This window comes from Falco rusticolus, chromosome 8 (genome assembly GCF_015220075.1).
Source record: "Falco rusticolus isolate bFalRus1 chromosome 8, bFalRus1.pri, whole genome shotgun sequence".
In the NCBI taxonomy this organism is placed as follows: Eukaryota; Metazoa; Chordata; class Aves; order Falconiformes; family Falconidae; genus Falco; species Falco rusticolus.
Window position 1 is genome coordinate 50407391 of NC_051194.1, and position 21876 is coordinate 50429266.

General features: G+C 38.7%; 1 protein-coding gene across 1 annotated transcript in view; it reads left to right on the plus strand.

Moving 5' to 3' along the window:
- PARD3B (par-3 family cell polarity regulator beta) overlaps positions 1-21876 on the plus strand; it is a 413185-nt gene that overhangs the window by 105257 nt on the left and 286052 nt on the right. Inside the window, exon 3 of the mRNA XM_037397959.1 lies at positions 19520-19691. Within this exon, the coding sequence (XP_037253856.1) occupies positions 19520-19691 (172 nt within the window). The remainder of the gene's footprint in view (positions 1-19519; positions 19692-21876) is intronic.

Consider the following 21876-nt stretch of genomic DNA (forward strand, 5'->3'; position numbering starts at 1 on the left):
AAGCAATTGAACTATTGACAAAAAAATGTTAGTAAGGAAAAAAAAAAGAATTTCACAGTTGTAGGAGTAACCTGGGACTTGAGGAAAAGTAGGCTTAACTCCAGGTTTGTCATGGATGTCCTGTGCTATCTTGGATAAATCAGCTTCATTGTGCCTTTATGTCTGTTTGTGAAGTAGGAATGGTTGTTCTGCTGTTCTTCACAAGTGTTCATTAAATATACGTGTGCATGCACACACACAGAGTACAGTTTTTGTACTTGGTTATTGTTGTGACCTTCCATTGTTACTGCATTAGGTATAGGGTGCGCTGCTAGCAACAAATACTCTTAATGAAACCAATGCATTTTGTCTGCTGGAGATTGTAGGATTTGGGTACTATACTCAAAATTAAGGAATTTAAATGTAGCTGTTCTGTATTTTTTGTTTGTGGAAATAAATAATGTTTAACTAATAGCATTAATATGTTATCCACTAAGAACATGGAGAAATTCTCCATATTGTCTTATACTCTTTGTAGTAGATTAAAAAAAAGTGTTGAATGAAAAAATAAATAATTGGAATTCCTCTTTACTAGCATAGCTGTTAATTTTTAGTTCATGTTTGTTTTTACAATACTTTAATTGTATTTATATATGCTTTTAATTTCACAGATTATCAGTTTACCTTGTTGTTAAAGGCATTTGAATGTGTATAATGATTGTTGAGCTAGAACTGGGATTTTGTGGTACCTTAAAATCAGTTTGCCTCATGATTCTATGGCAGTTCATAGCGCTACATAATATATTTGAGCATGGACATAAATCCGTTACTTTTTTTTAAACTTATATTTTGTTTTTGTTTTGGAATATACTGGAAAGTGTTCCAAAGTAAGATTAAAGTGAGTATATTGAACCCTTAACCTCAGTGCTGAGACTCCCTGTGGTGATGATTATTGGTAATGTGAACATCTGTGAGGGAATAGTGGAAGTGCCAAACTTTTCAGAGGGGCTATGACTGGTTCGTAGGCTTCACATTCATAAGATGTGGGAAAAAGTACCCGTGATATAGATAAATCTCCCTCCATTACTGACCTGGATGGTATGACTTGTATTTCTTGACAATATCTGAGGAAATATTAGCTGAGTGACTTAGTAAATATTGGTGAGGCTACGATCTGGTTGGATGTACAGTACATCTTAGGGCAATTCTATGGATGATTTTGGTGATCTTTTTGGGGAGATCTGTGGACTAATCCAGTTAGTCAACACATGTCCAAGTGAGGCAAAGAAATGGTAGACTCCTGCAGGGAGAACGGGAATATGACTACAACAGTGGTGTGGTGTGAACTTGCATGACTTCTGTTTATGCAGTACTGATTTGAGAATCTTGGACTTGTGGGTTTGTCGAAGAGTCGTGTTGAAAATGTATTTATCACATGGGATCTACCTTTCATTTACCCCTGTTCACCTAGGAATAAAGCCACAGTTAGGATGGAAAAGTGCTATACGTGTGCCTGTAACTAAAGTGTAGCTGTTTGCTTGGGTTCCTTCCTCCTGTAGGAAACGGCAGGCTGCTTTGTTCACACTAACAGGATCACGTACCATCATACGCAGCAGAGGGACGCATGTAAAGGAAAATTTCCACGATGCAGGGTACACCTGGGCAGGTAGCTGAGAATGTTCCAAGTGCCTGCTGGAGACAGGCTCTTCCATCTGCTGGCAGGCTCACGGCTGGCACCTGCCAGCTGGCGCAGTTGAAACTGAAGCATGCTCCTTGTATGCAAAAGAAAACCATTTTTTTTTTCTTCTTCTTCTTCAAATAAGAACCATATTATGGCTTTACAAGACCTTAAAGGAAACTGTCTAGAGTCTTGCTAAAAATGACTGATTAGTTTTCAGAGCTTGCTAAAAATACTGAGATGGGGGAAACCCTTCAATAACCTGTACATACACACCTGGTATGAAATGAGAGTTGAACAGTGCATGTTTGGTGCTTTTGGATACAGAAGCTTTCAAAAAGGATTAGGTGCATAATCATATCGGCAGTTGTTGCTGCTTTTGTTCACTTTTAATGCAGCTGCTAATGGAGCTGTTATTTTTTAAAAAAACCCTTTTTTTTGTTGTTTAGGTTTTTTTTTTTTTACAAAACATCAGTTAATGGGAGAATTAATATCTGATAATGGGGACCAAGAAATCTTTGGATGTTAGTGGTATTATGCATGCTCTCTCTACCCCTTTATATTTGCATTCTAATAGGATTGGAATATTTTAATGGCATTAAAAAACCCCACTTCTGTAAAGAGTCTGAGTGGGGGTAAACCCTCAGTGATGCACTTGTGGATGAGAAATTTGGGTTGCCAATTGATTTCACTGTCAGCATAGTAACTGTTGGTTGCAGAAAGGAAACATGTTTTAGTAGTTAGTGGGGTTATGTCCTGAGATCCCGTTTCCTAACCAGAGAGTGAACTGACTGAAGTAGACTGAAAAGTGATTGAAAAGTAAACAAAAATGTATTTAAAGTAATTGGATTTGAATTAAATGTATTTCTACATTTATTTAAAATAATTATTGATTTTCAGTGATTGATCACCATGAAATGTTGATGTGCAATTAAATGTCTTTACATTAAATTTAACACTTCTTATGAAGAGCAAAATGCATTATATGCATATTTATGCAATGGCACTTAGCATACATTTATTCAGAGTCTTAATTTTTACATTTGGCTTAGGAAATGCTGAGTGACAGTTCTTATTTAGTAGAATATTAATTTCTTCATGGCTTGTGTCAAGCTAGTTTTAGTAATTGAAGTTCAATTAAAGCTGCAGAGAACTAAAATGCATTTTAGTTAAGAAAAAATGGGAAACATTCTGGATGTGCATTGGGGAGAGTTTTGCATTTAAAGCTGATACACTGAACAGAAGCAGTTTGCAGATGATAAACTGGGTGAGACCAGGAAGAGTCTTTCGGGGTCTTGGACCTAAAGGTGCTCAGCTCTTGCATTTATTTATTTATTTTATTCAGAGGCTACAAGAAAGACTAGTAAGCTTTCCTGCTTTTCAGTTCTCAGCTGATTTTTCATTTGAATGAACTTATTGTTGAATTGACTTGCCTAGATAAACTGAAATGAGAATATATGCTTTGCCAAGAAGTGGCAGCTACAACTGTCAGGAGCTTGTCATTTTCTCTCTTCAGGAAGCTCTAGCTCCATGTGGTTAGCTCTAGGCTTTCCCCTCTTCAATTGTTTGAGTTTCCTTAAAACGTTACACAGGAACGTGCTACTTGTGAGCAATCCTGTGGAGGATAGGAATTGACTGTGGAATCCTGCTACTTTTTTTAGTCTAATTTGCATTACCTGGCAGATTACACAGCAGCCTGCCTCCCTCCATACTGCCAAGTTGTGGCTGAAGAGTAGCTCAGAAACGATTAGTTTTAATTGTTGTAATCCTGGTGGAGTGGGGTGAAATGTCCAAAGACTAAGCGCTCTGCTGGGTCAACAGAAGCTGTAGAGTTTCTTGATAGAGTCTGAAAGCACAGAAGGGAGCAAGTACCTAGCAGGCTAGCAGAAGCCTTCTAGTAATTATTACTATGATTTTGGACTGGAGCTGCTTTTCTTGCCTCTTCCCTGTACTAAATCCCTGAAGGTTCAGAGGCCAAGGGCTAATTAGTTATTGGTAGACTACTGACGTAGGGAAGGATAGCTGACTGGAAGCACAGCTCTGCAAACTTCATTTTGATTAAAAATTATATTTTTCCCAGGTAACCTAAACAGCATGTATAGGGGAAGGCAAAAAGCAAAAATAAACTTGGCCAGAACCACTGTTTAGAGTGATACCCCGTGTCCCATTTTTTTTTATGTCTTTGTGTTTGACTTGTGTTAGCCTAACTTATTTAAAAATTATTTATTTGAAATAAATTCAAATGCAACTGTGAGGAAAAAAATACAGTCTTTTATCCACCCACAATGATCAATTCTGTTTTGATGTCCTGTACAATAGATATTTGGCAGATCCTTCTCTGCCTCTGAATGTCTCTGAAGAGCAGGTGAACTTTAGTTGTTTGCTGTTCCTCAGCTTTTCTGAAATCCCTGAGTCTCTGTGCAGGGAATACTTGGGGGATGCACTTTTCCTGAGCACCAGCCTTCTGGGGGACGCTGATGGAAATTACACTGAAGCTCCCAGTAAAAGCGACCAAACTGACCCTGGCCTTTGGGCACCAGCCTGCAGCCTCAGACTGCGTGGTGCCCTGATTTAACTTTTAGAATAAAGGGAGACCCTGTGTGAGAAGGGAGAAAGGAGTGGCATTTTGTGCCTCATAAAAAAATATCTCTTGTTAATTTCTGTTGAAGAAGGTAGCAGGCATCCTTGGCTTTGACAGCTGTGGCTCTCATTCATTGCTGCAAAGTGTGTTGTGACTTGTTTTGGGGGGGTTTGGTTTTGTTTGTTTTAAGTAGTTTGAACACCCAGTTCTTTAAATCGGAATTGAAGTTATTTTTGGAAACCTTCCTGAAGACTAGCATCAAGTTCTGTAGTGTGTATGTCTGCTGAATTACTAATAAAAAACTGTGTAACTTACACTGGATAGGAGCCCCTGAGATTTGATTTCAGCTAAGTGTGGAAAAAATACTATTAGTCTCTTGGAAAGAAGTTTATTGTGGAGGATGGAGGGTTCAGTGCAGTGTCAATATATTTGTTATATTGTCTAGAATTTTTCTTCATGGATTTTTTTTTTCCCCCTTGGGTTTTGAAAAGTCTTGTAAGCCTTGAAGAGCAGTGTGCCATTATGAAACTGGCTTACCTGGAGGGGACTGAATGCTTGGTGTGGTGTAGCCACAGAAGGATGGAAAGCCATATGTGTGGAGGAAGTGATTGAGAGGAGCAAGAAGGTCACTCTCATATTATGGTAGGGGTTTTCTTTGTGGGTTAGTTTTGTGGTTTTTTACTGGAAGAAAAAAAGTGTGTTTAAAAATATTCCATAGAAATAGATAAAGAACTGAATCAACGTTGTTAGCATTTTCTACCAACTTGAATGTTTGTGTATTTCAGACTGTTAGAATAATGTCACATAATGAGGTGATGTGGCAGTGAGGAAGGCAAATGGAATTCTACTGTGAATCCATTCAAGGACTGATAGTAAGGGTAGGAAAACACAAATTCCCTTTTACAGGGCCTGGTGAGACCTCAGCGCAGATAGGTCAAGTAATAGTTGTGTTCATTGTTTTGGAGGAGGCTAAAATACTTGGCTAGTTGTGGGCTTCAGTTTTGATGACGCTTTGTGATAGTGAAGATATTTTGAAGATTCATGACTGAAAAATTTTTCTGAGAATTTTTTTACTAGCTGAAAGTATTTTACTCCTCCCCCATCGCATAGTTTGAGTTGTTTAGCTTGCTTTTCAAAGTGGAGCCTGGTAAATCACTCACTCCAAGTTTTGCTGGTTGTGGTTTGTTTTTTCTTTAAATAAAAAATGCTTTACTTTATGAATAGGTCCCTTTATAATTTGTAATGAGGAGTGAAATGGATGAACAAGCTTCTATCTGAAAAATTACATTTGAAATTTCTGAGTAATGATCTGAATGGTCTGAAGTAATTTATTCCCAAGACATACCACTGTTTGGCAGAGTACTCAGACTACTGTAATCAAAATGAGACTATGCCCTAAACATGAAGATTTTTTTTCTCCAAAAAAAGGAAACTTCAGATCCCGTTAGAACAATATTTCAGAGTAATGGGAATCTTAATTGAATTCAACTTCTTGGTTCAATATATTCTTCGGTGTTTTTATTATCTAATAAAAAATTAATTAATGTAGGTAAGAAACCATGCTCAGGACTTTGCAGTGTATTGAATACAACAGAAAAATTTCCTTTTCCTTCAGTGCTTTTCTCTACAGAAGGTAGTCTCCTTAAGAACTGTTAAGATAATCTTAATTGTTGTTCAGGTATCAGATTTGCAGTTCAGGCTTTTATACCTAATTGTTACAAAACTCTGCATCAAGTAAATTTTAAGCACTATACTTAATAGGGCATTGAAATTCAGCCTTGGAAATGAGGATTGTGTCGAGTTCCATCTAATGAGCAACTATAATATCATGGAAAACATACTTGTTTTATTTTTTTGATCCTATACTGTTGTGGAAGGACAACATTCCCAGTGTTATAATTTTTTGAATGGTTGTTACTTTTTTCTTGTGTATTCTGTTTCAATAGGGTGTGTTCATATTTGAATAACGCATACCAGTGCTTGGGTAGTAGAAAGGTACATATGTCAGATCTTGTTTGCTTGCAAACACATTCATGTCCAAGGGATGTATAACATACATGTATACACACATAGTTGCTACTGACTTTTACAAATATTATTTTCACAGTTGTATCCTGACTTCTCGCACTCAGTTAGGAAACCTTAAAGTTGTATGTTTAATTTTACTGTGGATCTTGAACATGGTGTTAGCATTTGTTTACTACAAAATTAAGGAACTTGACTATGAAATTATGCTATGGACAGCTAATGCTAGGGTAAAAAATGACTGAAATTTGTAACGTAGATCGTTCTTTTAAGGACTATAATGAGCAAGGCAGCAGTAGGATGTCTGCTATGAACTGATTGCTGAAATGAGTAATTGTCAGTGAAGGGTTTTTTGTTATTGCCAGAGCTGTGACTATCTCTGGAAATTTTACTTTTAGTTTCATTGTTTTCACAGTAATGGTGCATTAAGATGTCAAGTCAAAATATTTTTTTTTCCTCATCCTTCTGTTCTGGTAGTTCATTTGGGAACATATATTTTTGGAACTGCAGTGTTTGGAACCACCATACTTCTTTTAAAGTTTCTGAATGTTTCAAAATTTTGCATGTTACTGATCTTCTGAGAGAGCATAACTTTAGGTTTCTTCTGTAGTTGTAGAATACTTAAACTGTTTTGCCTTTAAAAAAAAAACAACACACACACAAACAAAACACAGTTCTTCTGTGAGTGACAATGATTGACTTTGTAGTCTTCTGTTAATGAGTATGATAAAACAAGCCATGTGAACTAGTCTATTACTAATAACGTTTTGAGGATTTTGGTGACATTCCTGTTGGTTTTCTGTTAAACTTCTCCCCTCTTCTGTTCTTCTCTGTCTCAGATTTTTTGCATAAAAGGATCATAACATTTAGGAGCTCTCTTCAGGAACACAGTTGCTCAAGATCAAAGTCAGCTGATTTCTGCTGAAGCATATAGGGTCAAGACTCTTGAAAATGAGGTTACTGTGTGAAAGGGAAAAGGTGTCTATTTTCTTTTTTTTTCAAAGGGGTATGTATGCATTATTATTATGCACTAGGAACTGCCTAGGAACACTGTTTATTGACAGAATTAATAACAAAGCAGTAGAGACTGATAGCATTTATTTATCATTAGGGACGGACCTTTCCTCCCTAAGATGACAACCAGGTTTGTAAGCTTGCTTTCGCATTTCTAGAGCCTGACACACAGTCAGCAATGGGGCAAATAATGCAGGCTCGGTAAGGTAGGCATCAGTAAGAATAGGACTCTTGGCAGTTGTAAATACTGAAATGTTTTTCTGCACAGACAGAAACACAGTGTGAGAACTGTATGACGTGTGGCAAGATCCCAAGATTTATCAAGCCTGTCGGTACTAATGAAAGTTGTTGTGTGTGTTATGCTGTACAGATGGTTTTATACTTTCAGATGGGTTTTACAATTCAAGTATTTTTTGTGCTGGGCTTTTTTGTTTGGTTTTTTGTTTCTCTTCTTTTTTTTTTTTTTTTTTTTTTTAACTTCCAAAGTCCCATTCCCCCATCCCATAATGTCCTCTAAAAAGATCAAAGCCATTTAAAACCAAATGAACAGCTGATTGTGTGCTGTCATTGACTAACTGTGGCCAAAGCAAAAACTTATTTTTGCATGTGATGCATACTGTCAGATCAGTGAGAGAGAAGAGTGACTTGGTAGAAGTTGGTCTGAATTTTTCTCAGCTTTACAGCTAAGGAAGCGAAATGTACATTCAGGTGGTTAGCAGGAGTGTAGCCATCGTGTCAAGGGAAGCAGTTTCTTCCCTGTATTTGGCATTTGTGAGGCCACAGGCAGACTATTGTGTCTAGTTTTTAGCTCCTCTGTGCAAGAAAGGCATTGACATACTTGGAGCAAGCTTAGCACAGCATCATCAACATGATCAGGGGTTGAACACGTGACACGGCGGGAGAAGGGTAAGTGAACTTCATACGACAAGGGGGATCTTATTGCTGTCTAGGACTAGTTAATGGGAAGGTGTAGAGGAAACTATGCCCTACCTTCTTGAAAGTCCACAATAAGAAGACAAGTGTTAATGGACACTAAGTGGTCATCAGGAAGAATCTAATAAAATGAGAAACGTGTGGAAGAGGGTTTGGGGATAGTGTTGTGTTGGGCTTGTGGTTTTTTGTGTGTGTATGCGTGTGTTTTTGTTGTTGTTTTGGGTGTTTTTTACCATAATAGTAAAGTAATGGAATGGGTGCCCAGCGACTTGAAAAATCTTCATCCTTGGAGATGCACAAAACTGGATTGGGCTCTGAGCAACCTGAGCCAACTTTGAAGTCTGAGCTAAGTGCCAGTATGGCCCTAGTTTGAGTGAAGGACTGGACCAGTGACTTCCAGAGATCCCTTCCAACCTTAATTGTTCCTGTGGGACCTGCTCATTAGACTGGAATCTGGAAAAGATATGAAAGTTGAAGTGTTTAGTTACAAATACAAAGTGCTTTTTAACATCAAAAATTATTGCCTAGAGTATGAGGAGCCGTGCAAATTCCTAAGAGTTTCAGTTACACCCTCTGATCTTACTGAAATGGTATGTCTCTTCACCACAGTTTATTTTGGTTTCTGTTTCTGAGGATTTTCACATGTCTATATAATGTGAAGGTTAGCAAGCTACCTTGGACACCTCTACTTCCTTGAATTTTGTATTCAGTATATGCAGCTGTGACACTAGAAAAGAGAGAATAAGTACAAATTGTTGGTACTGGAAGTACATCTGGCAGTGTACTGAAGGGCAATGTTTTCTTGCAGCATTTGCAGCTAAGGTGGGTCAGAAGCAGAGCAGTTAAGAGAAGGGGTGCTGGGCTCGCTAAATTCATTTTTCCCAACTCCCTTTCAGCCCTGTGAGCTCCTACATCCAAATCAGGTGTGACTGGAATGGGGAAAGCTAGCAAGAAGCAGCCCCTCTCCTGCTTCCCTATCAGCTTCTGCGCTTTTTATACAAAACGTGCCATGTTTCAGCCGCCTTAAATGGCATCGTTGTGATCAGACAGTTAATGGGGATTTGGGAGAGTCCACAAACGTGTGTGTGGATGGGCTGAAAATTAGGCACAGTTTGACCTGAGTGGGAAGGAAAGGATTGGAAAGGAGGACTTGGGGGTACTGTGAGGGCTAACAAGTGCAAATCTACATGCCTACTACACCTTGCACGTGATTCTGTCCTGGCGGGATTGATTGTTGGTTGTTGCCACTTTGGATTCCTGAGAAACCCTGTTAAGTTAAAAAGCCTCAGCAATGAAGAAGCTTGCAAGTCCAAGAGCTGCTCAGTTTCTTCTTACAGCTTTATCTGTAAATAAATGCTTGCCTTAAAGCAGTATTTTCAGGTGAGATAATTCACACTATGGAATTACTATAATTCATATTATGATAGCAAGCATTTATTGGTGTTTACTAATGATATAGTAACTCAGATGTTACTTTCATTTCTAAGGATAACACTGTCTTATTTCAGATACCATGGCACAGTATTATTTTTCCTTTTCAGTGACTGATTACGGTAAGTGCATTTGACAAGCACAGCAGTAGTAAGAAATGCAGTCTTTGATATTAGTATTCACATTTTTATAGTTCCATTTTTAAATGCACACTCCAAAATCTAACTTAGCTTCTGTAAAGTCCATATAGGTGAAAGAACTCAGTTTCAAGGTAAACGGAAAGTAAATAATCAGTCTTGCATTTTACAGTCCTCCTTCCATTTGTGGTTGTGTTTTGTTTTTTTTTTTTTTTTCACTTGGATAGACAAACAATAAAAACAAAGGGCATTTGTTATCTAGTAAAACTCGGAAGCTATTTCATGTGAAAACATAATGAGTGTGACAGGCTACAAATAGCATTGAACATGAATCTTTTGCAGAAGAAAGGAGGAATGTCCTTTGGTATATTTACTTCAATCAACCCTAATAGGGCTTGTTTTATGTGTTTTACGCATCCGCCATCATAATTATAAATCCTTGACATTTTAGCACTAGCATTTATATCTGCCAGGGAAGCTACCCAGAGTCAACCCTCAAGGAATGTCTGTATTGTTACTATGGATCTCCATAACAGCTCTTAAGTAGTTACTAAGTGGCTTAAAAAAAATTTACATCTCAGTCATGCTTGAAGGGCTCATCAAACTTTGCCACAAATATCAATGTTAAGTACCCAATCAGCTGCATTGTTTGAATTACAGTCACGTGTGCTCACAGGGAATTAGAAGTAGTACATTAGGTCTCATCAGTCAGGTAGGTTGTTGGTTTTTTTCCCCCCATGACCTTTCACAAAAAAAACCCCCAACACCAAAAACCCAAACCACACACACACCCTGCAACAAAACCAAACAAAACCCACAAACCTCACCCCCAACAACAACCAACCAACAAAAAACCCCAACCCTAAAACCTGCCAGTTCAGCTACAGGGAAATAACAGGAAGATAAGGGTATCTTTTGATTTGATCACACACACAAAACCAACAGCTAGACTCTTTGAAAAGCATGCACAAAAGTTATTTCTCAGGCATGATTTATTAATACAGGGGTTTTTTTGGCCTTTGTAGAATAGTTGGTGACCTTCCCAAAATAGCAATTAAAAAACCCCAAACACCACCACTACCCCCAACAAACAAACCAAAAAAACCCACCCAACAAAAGCCATGAGAGAAATTACACCAACCTGTTAAGAAACTTTATGAACATGGGTTTCCAGATCTCTAATATTTAGCTAGTTGCCCAAATTCAGTGATAAGACAGAGAGCTAACGCAATACTTGTAGTAACAAAGCGGTCCAGATGTTTTGATCTCCCAGAAGAAATGGAGAGTTCGCACCCCTTCCCATGGCTGTAATGTCAGTAATCACAAATCGGGTAAATTCAAGTAAGTGCAGTCAGTGTATTTTTTCAACAAGCAAAAGCCCCATGGGGTGACTGGTAGTGCCGCAGCACAGGCTCAGCGGGAGGGCTGGGGCAGGAGCTCCAGAGGGTGAACGTGCAGTCCTTTCTTTACATGCTGCTGTGTCTAATTAATTCTTTCAGGTGTAGTAGGTGGTGGGCAAGAGGAACTCCAGATTTCTTGGGAAGCAGATCTGCTGATTATAATGTGGAGCCTGGAAACAATTGGTATCTCACTGTTTGGACAAACTTTTACAGCTTGGTGATCATTTGAAAATCTCAGCTTAATTTATGTTGAAAATGGTTAAAGTATTACCTCTTGGCATGGTGCCTATTTACGATGAAATACAAATATCTGAAGCATTTGGCAGTACAGAGGACCTCCAGTGGTCCTGTGCGTTTAAACCAAAATAAATACTGCAGGTCTTTACCAGTCCTGGCCTTGTCTCCCCTGCTCTGTCCTTTGGGTTCTGCCAAAACAACTGTACTGTCGTTTGGGTAAGGATCCCTTACTGGGACACCCTTTCCCTTTCCCCAGAAAGAGCTGGGACTTGGGCTGGGTCTGGTCTCTCCTTTCTAGGCATGGTGCTTCTCTTGCTGTTTTGTATTTTCCTTGTATCCTTGAAAAGTTTTGAGAGCAGAGGCTGCCAGTGTTTGTGTTGTGTGCTGTAGGATTCTGTTCTTGGCTACTTTTAGACAGTACCAGAAGAAATCCGAATAATAAGGGTAGGAAAAGTGTCAGGTGGTCTTTGGGAAGATACTTTGGTGTATGTAGTTTTGGCATGTAGGTAAACAAGATGAGCTAATCACCATAGCTTTCATGTAATGTATCTGTAATTTGTTTTCATATGTAGGTGTGAAGGAAGGCTGCCATATGGTGTGTATATTGGTATTTTTCCTTGACAGCCTTTATTTTTAGTTAAAGGAATTCAAAGGCAAACTATTATGCAAGAACACCATTTCAAATACTTATCAGTATATACCAGAAGAATAGCTTGAAAGGACATTCAAGAAAGGCTGTAGAGCTCCAGGAAAGTTCTAAATTGAAAAATTAAATAACACTTTCATCCATTTTTGAGGTACCATAATTACCTCCAGTTCTGTCTGTGTTGCACTGTTACCAGTCTTTCATCTTTTAATCATTTGAACAGGAGTCTTTCATAAGTAATATATAAAATCTGATTTTACAGTAATGAGTTTGTGGAGTTCGAGACAACTTCTGTGGTGGCTTTATGAAGTTTTTTTGTTCAACATATGGTACACTTTACTCTAGGTTGTCTTGCCTCGATCCCAGGTGTTCTTGTCCCTTGTGGGCATAAATTAAAAGTATAACCTGTGCCTGTGGAAGCGTTTCTGTTAGGAAGATGGACTCCTTGAAAGAACTGCAAAAACGTTGCTGCTGTGGCATTCAGACTTTGTGACATGTATACGCACAGTACTCTAGTGTGTGTCACGGGAGTGGGGGCACAAAAATCAGTCCATCTTCATTAAAGGAGACAGAGATATGTCACTACTGCAAGATTACAGACAATGGTAGTCTAAGGAGATGTTAACTCAGTGATGTGTTGACAGAAATTTGCTTTGTGTGATTGACAGAGCTGTGGCAGCTGGAGGATGGAAAGTTGCTTCTCTTCCCCGTTTAGTTCACTGAACTGACCCACCATGGATCTAGCAAATTGTAGCACTTGTGTGAAGGAGCAGTGGAAACCAGTGGTTGGGAAAGTCAGGCCACAGCAGCCTCACAGTAGATGTCATCTTGTGTTGGTGCCAGTGCTTGAGTGTTTCAGAAGGCTGAAACGTTTTAGGAGGCTGGAGTGAAGAACTGGCCTGGCCAAACACATAACCTTGCTGAAAGAAATGGGGGGGGGGGGGAAGACAGAAGGGGAAAGGATCCTTTTCCTTTTTTGCATTGGTCATATATAGGCTGCTATCAACTGCAACCTTTCTCCATCTGTGTCTGGTTGTAGGTGCAAGCATCTGGAGAGAATTGGAAGTTCTGATCTTTAACTTTTTAAAATTTTATTTTGAACTTCACTGTATTCTGGTATCAGTGTGTCACATAGAAACACTGTGTGTCTTTCTACCTCTTTGTTATGTATGTGTAGGGATAAATAAAAGATTAATCCTACAGATCCCACATTGAGGGATCAGAGAACAAGGTAATGTGATGCTGTAGTGAATGTAATTTTCTGCTGTAGCTTGAGCCATCGCTTCTCCTTATGTCACAAAATTCAATTAAATAGTCACCGCTATTAATTCACTTGTCCTGACAGCTCTTTGTTAAGATGTGAGTGCTTTGTGTGAAGTCTTTACTAATTGACCCAAAAAAGGGAGAATTTTTTTGCATGTCATTTTATAACTAACTAATAATCACTCTTACAGGAGCACTAGCTGTCAGAAGTACAGCTATGGTTAAACAACCACTGGCTTTTTTCTTAAACGAGTGTTTGAAGTCATGGACAGGGAGCATCTGAGCAGGAAATAAACACTTCTTGAAAAAACAGGACGATTTCACTACCTTTTGCTGTCCATAGTTTTTCCACTTCAAAACTTTATTTACATCCTTTCCTCACTAAGAGGAAAAATTTCCATCCAACTTGAGTGAAAAATTTAGTACAAGTTAAACATTTACTTCCTTTTTGTGCTTTTGAATATATCATTCTAGCTGTTGAAAATTGCATCGTTTCAATCATGTACTGATGATAGCCTGTGACTGGGAACTTCTCGTGGTGAATTTTTTCCTGGCAGCAATTGAAAGCTAATTAATTTAATTGCAAGCAAGCTTTTATTTTGCCATTTCTCCCTTAGTACCTTGTGTACATGTCTGGTATTTGGGGTCAGAAAGGAAATAGTGGTGTCTGTTTTCTAATTCAGTACAGAAAAGCTGGTAAAATGTACAGGTTTTAACCTTGTTAGCAGTAATCTAGTTGTCAAAAGTGTAGTTTGAAGAGGAAAATAATTACAAAACCTTTTTATTTAAAATGATGTATAGGGCAATGGAAAGTCAGCTGTTTCTGGTTTAACAGACAAGTGCCTTAAAGCAAGATCTGTAAAGTTCTGCTCTTTGTTCAAAGGTGAGGATGTTTTTCTTTGAATTTCTGAAACTCCGTGAAGTTGCTGATTAAGATAAATTAAATATAAACAAGAACTAAAATAAAACTGTTGCAATTTCAGTTTGGAAGGACTTTCTTTTCCTGCTTCTGGTGTATGTGGTGTATATCCCAGTACACAGTGAAGCATGGCTGGAGTGTATGAGCTATGCACTTGAACATGGCCCTGCAGCTGCCTGCCAAGGGAGTGACAACAAAGCAGCTGCGGTTTGGGCTCCTGGAGTAGCGTGCAACTCATTTTGGACTGACTGAGAACCCCTGGAAGGTGTAAAATTTTGCATGGGAACAAGTGTCTTGTGGGGATTTTTTAAAATGAAATAATGCATCAATTTTCTGTATCTTAGTGGCCAGTAGTTCCCAGAGGTAAAACATGCTGCTGCTTTGTACTCAGTCCCCTGCAATCAGTAATGTCATCATCTGCTGTTGGTATGGACCTTTTTACATATCAGGGTTGATCTTAATTGAATGTGTGTGTGTTGCTCTGTGTGTTTGGGAGTATAGTCACATAATTTTTATGTAATTTTGTTTTACTTTTTTTGGGAGATTTGCAATTGAAACATTAGTAAACTATTGAATGAGCCGTGCCGTAGGACACCATACAAAGTTAATACATTGCCTTGTAATAAGTTTGCCACTTACTTTGATCAAACAAAATGCTAATAAAATAGAACTGTTCACCATTGCTGCCTTGTGTTGTGACTCTGTCAGTATTACTAGGGAGGAGTTTAATAATCAAAAGTGACAGGAAAGTGCTACATTTTTATAACTATTGATTGTCTAGGTAACAGGTAGGTTGTGAACAGAGATTAAAATAATAGTGGGGTGTAGAACCATTTTACATATACAGAAATACGTAGATATCTTTCACAGCAAATACCCATGTTCTTTAAATAACCTTTAAATTAAGAAGATGCTTGAGTACAGTGTAAAAAAAAAAAAAAAAACCCAAACCCACAGCAAAGTACTAGCATAACTTTGACAGTTCACAACTGTCTAGAGTAATGTGTTAAATAATGCATTTTTTAAAAAATAATCAGCTGACCCACTGAGCTCGCAATATTTATGAATATTGAACCGGTAAAGAGTAAAGTAGGGTTGCAAATCTTGTTTTCATGGTATGTTTGTGGGGGATTTCTTAATGTGTCCTGAAGTTCTTTTCAGTCAGAAGAGGTTGGCTGTCTGTCCCAATTAAAGAATTTTCCATACTGGAAATAAGTCAGTTACTACAATTATTATTTTAAATAGTTATTTACATAATCTTAATTGTATTCATTGCCTTTGAAAAGCTGATCTTTTTAATACTTTGATTGATTAGCAGTGTGTTTATAGTGTTAGAATTGCTACTAAGTGCTCCAACTGCAGTCCTGAGGGGCTCTCTCCTAAACAGACATTTTTGATAACAAAAGGCTGTTTATTCCACTGGTGGGGAATGGCATTGCATCTTTGCTACCTCCACATGCAGCACTGTAGTGTTTCCTTTTCCACACTCTGTAAAAAGTGGTAGTTTAATCATGTTACTTAGTTAGAGGTGTGTTCCATACTGTAAAGAAATAAATTTTCCTTGGTGGTTGTTTTATGTGTGTTGTGTGGTTTTTGTTTTTGTTTTTTTTAAATATCCGTCGAAGTAGTGCCTAGGTGTAGACTAGGGAACTGTGGGCTTTTCACTGAAGTCACTCAAAGAGTGATGGCAGCAAGAAACTTCCTGCTTTCAGGCCGGCGTGAGGCCGATGTTTGCCGGGCTGTGTCACAGGGGCTTGCTGCTGGTGGGCCTGCTGGGGGCTGGGATGGCTGGGGACGGGGTGGCGGAGGTGCCTTTTCCTCCTGGCTCTGCCCTGGGAGTTGGGAGCAGAGGAGCCAACAAGTCTCCATCTGCTGAACCTTCTTGGTAAATGAGTGTGATGTCCACTTTAAGATGCAGAATGAATACCATCACCAAACCATTTGCCATCCTTCTGTATAATTAAGCAGGTGATGCCCAGCAGTTTTGCCCGCTTTCAGGCACTATGATTTCTGCATGCCATTTTGCCGGAATTCACCTCCTTCCTGGGCAGCTGCCAAGGCAGGTGTTCGCCTTGTAACATGCTAGCTCTGGGAGTGTCACCCAACATTGGGGCAGGTGCCATGGGGCTCCTCGTGGAGCAAAGACGCTACGGTGGTGCTGTGACACTCAAAACTTTATTTTAACCTGCACCCTCTGCAAATGGGGTTCTCTTACAAAACCAGCACCCAAAGCCCTTTGCAGGTCTGGTCGTTCAGTAGTGCCCTAGACCCTCTGCAGATGGGGTCGGGAGGCCTCAGCTGGGGCTGGGGGTACACACCTGCAGACCTCCCCCTGCCCCGGTGCCTGCACACCTTTGCTGTGCACAGCTGCCCAGGCAGCACCTGCTGGCTCTCAGGTGTCCCTGTGTCCCTGAGATTGGCCCTGGACTCCTTTAAAAGGAGAATGGGCACGTGGCCAGCTGACCGTGGGCCATGGCCACCTGCTCCAGAAGATGGAGCACGGAGGGTAGGAGCAGGAGCACAGGTCTCGGGAAGCCGGTGGAATTGCCGTCCTGTAGCTGCAATGCAGTGTGCCATTCTGGGCTGGCGGGTAGGTAAGCTACCACACCTTACCATGATCTTACTTGTCTGATAAAATAATTTTATATTCTTTCTGCTAAAGTTTCACTTGACCTGCAGGGCTATAAGGAAACATAAGTATGTGATAATACCTTAACGTACGTGAGCCTGTGAGAGTGGCAGTGCAGGCCAGACTGTTGCTCTGGTCTCTGCTGGTGACCAGTGGAAAGTACTTGAAGGTGGCATCTAGAAATAGGAGAAATCCATCAATGTTCTCCCCGTTTACCTTTCTGGTTTTACTACTACATGTTCTGGGGGTTTTGAGTCTGAGATAGTGCTTGCATATTTCCATTTAACAGTTCTTGCTGGTCTTTTTCGTCAGCTTGTCTAATTTTTTTTTAAGCCAGGCCCTGCTTTTGGCCTCTGCAATATCCTGGAGCAGTAAATCTAGAGTATTACAATATAATACAGCATTTAGTATGCTAGGGTGTGAAACCATGAGGAAACTCAGCTTGGTCTAGTTAAGGTATTCACTGTTTTATTCCCATCAAATCACAGCTGAGCTCCATTTACTGTGTTCTACATTGCAAATGCTGAAGTGACCTTCATATCCTACCATTACCTAAAGTGTTTTCAGTGTCGTGGTCCTACACACTGTCAAATTTCCTATTCATTAGTAACAGCCTCTTTCTTAGAAATTGTTCCCACAGCGAAAGTGAGATTGACAAAGCAAATCTTTTGTAGGGCAATAGCTGTGGAACTTCTTGAATCATCATGGACTTCTATAATAACATGAATAGTCATTCTAGAAACAAACAAAAGATACCGTAGGTGGTTGGTGTTTTTTCTGGAGAAAATTGCTATGATGTTGGTGTCTGCTCTAAGGCAGCATTTTTGGCTGTGTGTAGTTGTGGAGCATAGCAGTGGCCTGGTGGTGGATGCAGTGTGAACACCTGGGTAGTTTCCCTGTAATGCAGGAATAAAGTGCAAAGAGGAGTGGTCTTTGTTATCGGAATTATATTTTCCTGTACACTTTGGACAAATGAAAAACAAAATACATGTTTTCAAAGCTAGTTGTATGGCTGTGAAAAGGAAACAGGCTCCATATAGAAAAGGAGAGCAAGTTTTCTACCTAATTATTTAAGGGATTTTGTGTGTGTCTGAAAATGCATTGGTAAATATGAGCTGACACATTTCTAGCAACCAAATTATGAATGAGCGGAAGACCTGAAAATGTCAGTTTCTTCCTTAGGAGCACTTCAGGATTTTTCATTTCATTTTTCTTTTCTTTCCTGTCTCATACATTCATTTCTTCCCTTAGGCAAATGAGCTCCTTTAAATGTTTGTCTTTTTATTTCAGTATACTGTTCATCATAGGACATAATTTTTGACACTTTTTGGTAGTGTCAGAGGAGATTTGATGTACTAATGTTAGCATGTAGAGAGTGGTTATATATACCTTAAAATAACACACAGAGAGGAAGAAAAGACTAAATCAATTCTTTAAACTTGTTTCTGTGTGTATCTTGATATTGTGTAACCAGTTGTGTGTGTCATGGTCTTTTTTTATGATTAGCTAGGAAAAGCTTTAGATAATCCTAAGGATTTCAGGAAAAGTGAAATAAATGAGCACCTTAAGATGAAAATGTCTTTTAGAATGCTTATTAGGCAAAGTCTTCTCATTTGTTTAGATGCATTGGGAATTAATTTTTTGTTTGTTGGTTTTCTCAGAACTCTTAACACAGTTCACTTGTTTTCTGGGAACCATAACACAGTTAATATCTAGCCACATGCATCCAAGTCACTTCTGTTGATGAAGCTGTGTACACATGGTCTGATTACTTTCCATTAGTAGGGACCAAAAGGAAGATGCTTGTGAAAGGCCAGGTTAGCTGAGGCAAAACCTCACTTTTCTGGTGTTTTTTAAAAATCATTTTTGTGTCAACATTAACGTGTGTTTGGACAGCAGACTTTGCAGTCTGTTGTTGCTCAGCGTTGGCCTTCCTGTACACCTGAAGGTGTGGTGGCATTGGTGACCAAGGGGCTGTTCTCAGAAACAGTGTATCTGGTATAAACTTGCAGGAGAGAATGGGAAGAGGCAATAGATATGTGGTGGGTAGAGATGACTGTATGTGTTCCTAGCTGGACCAAGAAACTTTCATCCTTATGAAGGCTATGTTGGGTGACTAGAGAAACACCACTCTGTCACTGTGCTGGGTGTATCTCGTCCTTGGAGTGTAATTATCAGGTACTTAAAAATAAAACATGTATTTGCTTACACATCACAGCTTCCATGGTTGTGTTACCCTTGTGCAGTGCCTCAGTCAGTAGCACTATTTTTTTTTTAAATAATAGCAACCTTCACTCCCAAGAATTAAGTACTGTTCTGTGTTTTTAAGCATGTTCATCCCTAAATGTTTTGGAATGATGTAAAATGCTCACTAATGGTAGCGTGCTACCTCTGAGAAAAGCACGTCAGCACAGGGCAGTGCTGAAGCATATACTTAAGTCATATTGAAGTCAATGTATTTAAACACAAATGTATGTGTTTTCCTGAATTTGTATGTTTATCGTTAGCTGTTCTGAAATAAGGTCATTGTTTTTGTACTCCTAAAGAAGGATAAGTTTTACTTTTTTCTTTTTTTTTTAAAAAAAAAAAAAGGTGAATTTTGGGAACACTTTAAATACACAAACTGTATTGTCTTTTGCTTTGATAGCTGATTGCTGTTTATGATGAGGAAGAAACTCAGCGTAAGACTGATGGCACCAATGGCAATTTGACAGACAGAAATAGCCCAGGCTCTTTTGAGACGGAGGTAGCGGCTCAGCTAGCAGCCTTTCAGCCAGTTGGTGGTGAGATTGAAGTGACTCCTTCTGCCCTAAAACTGGGTATGTATATCTTTGCATGAATATTTTTTTGATTCTTTGACCAATATATAGTACTTTCTTATTTCTTTTTTTCTTTTCTGAGTACGTCTGTAGTCCAATCTTATGTATTTAAAGAATTTCTTTAGCACCCCATTGTTTGCCTTGCAGTTCAGTGAAGACAATTACAATGACAAAAGCTGGGCTTTTGAACAATTGATGTTGAAGACTGCAACTGAGCATGACAAATTTGCACCTAAGCCTTGTATCCTGCTGTTATGCCCATCCCTACAGCTGGTGTTCCTTTTTCTCTCCTTTCTTTCATTGGGTAGGTTGCTGATAATCATTCATTGTAATCTTCTGAGAGCAGAAGAGGTAAAACCTATGTAGTGTTTTCAAGTAACAAAGTCATTGAAAAAAACCACTAAACCCAGCATTTTTATTGAGGAACCTGGGTTCAATGAGTGTAAAACTGCAGCGTGCAAATAGTTTTACTGATTATCTGAGCTAATACCCTGTTTTGGGGGTGGGAGGTAGAAAGGAGGAGATGCTGATTGCAAACAGTTCAGCTCTTTGCCTTTGAAGAAGTTGCACAGAAGGGTCTGTTTGCCTATCTGACTTTCAGGTGAGCAAACTGTGATTAGGAGAGGCTTCTGTTTGAGTTCCTCTTATATCAGAAGGTACTGTGTGAAGTGCTGCAACTCTGGTCCCCTGTGTTGTTTCAGCGTGCCTGGCAGGCCAAGAGTTCATGCACTGGTTTCCAATTATAAAGACCTAAAGTCTTGTACGTTGTGAACACAAAGCAGTTTGAAATGCTTTCTTGGATTGAGAAGCAAGCTTAGCTGTCACCTAGATACTAGATATACAAGCTTTCAAAAACAGATTGAAGCTCAATACTCTTGCTTTCTATGTGTAAAGCAGTAGTACACTGACAGCATTTAGCAAATGAGTAGCGGTCAGGAGAGGGTTCTCTGCAGTCCACCAGAGAGCATGGTGTTCTTGAGTACTGCTGGCAGTCTCCTAATGGCATGCAGTAAAATTTCTGGGTATAAAGGGCTGCGGTAAGATTTCAGAAACTGTATGTTCACTTATCTGTTTATTTTAATTACATTTTTAAAGTAAAAAGGCTGATTAACAAAAACAATGAGCTAAAATAAAATTTCTAATAAAGCTTACTGGATGAGGGTATGTAACTTAATTTCTAACAGAAGTCTCTGCTCATTTTTGTGCCTTATGTAGAAAATACTGAAATTCAAGCTGCATGAAAATTTTTAGACTCAAACTTCTGTATTAATGGATCACTTCTATTTTCTTTATATTCTAGAACATAGAAATTTTTTTTCTATATTTAATGACACACAGGAATTTCTCATACCTAAAAATTTTAGGAAAAGACTTATTCTTGCCATAACTTCTATGAGATTGAGCTGTCGTTTTGTTAAGCATGAGTTACGGAAGAGCTTGTGGCTAAAGGTTCAATGGTTGAATGGTTTGCCACTTCATTTATGGCATATTTTTAAATAACATTGTAAACACATTTTAACACGTTTTGGAAAGAAATTGTTCTCCATATACTTCTGAGCCATATTAAAAAAAAAAAAAAAAAAAAAGAAAATCATCGAGAGTGGTCTGTCTAGCATACTGTTGTGTGTAAATCGAGGGCTGGAGAGAAGAACACTTCAGCCTTACACAATTTTATGTAAAACAGTCAAATGTTAGAGTTCTTGAGCTCAGCAGTAAGCTATCACGTAGTTCAGTTTTCATAGCATTTATGGAATCTTTCAGCTATAGAGTGTAAAGGAGATGAAATATAATGTGAGAAGATCAACCAATTAGGATTCTATTTTGTTTTCAGTGCAATACTTTATATATATATATATACACATTTTAAGTTTTAGATGGGTGCTTGCTTCTTGAAATAGAGAACTTAAATATAATGTGTATGTCTCAACAGTTCTCTTTCAGATTGTTTTATTTTACAAGGTAAATGAAAGATTTTTCTACCTGTCAGTCCTGTAAACTCAGTCCACACTCCAAAATGTAATTGTTTCCTCTTTTGGATTTTACATCATGGATTGCAGTTCTTCAGATTTAATTTTTGACTTTATCTTTTCTGTACAAGTCCCTGAACCTTAAATTATGTTCCTCTTTCCACTAGAGGCAAATTGAAAAGTAAAAGAAGAAATAGAAGGACAATTTGGTTGCATCC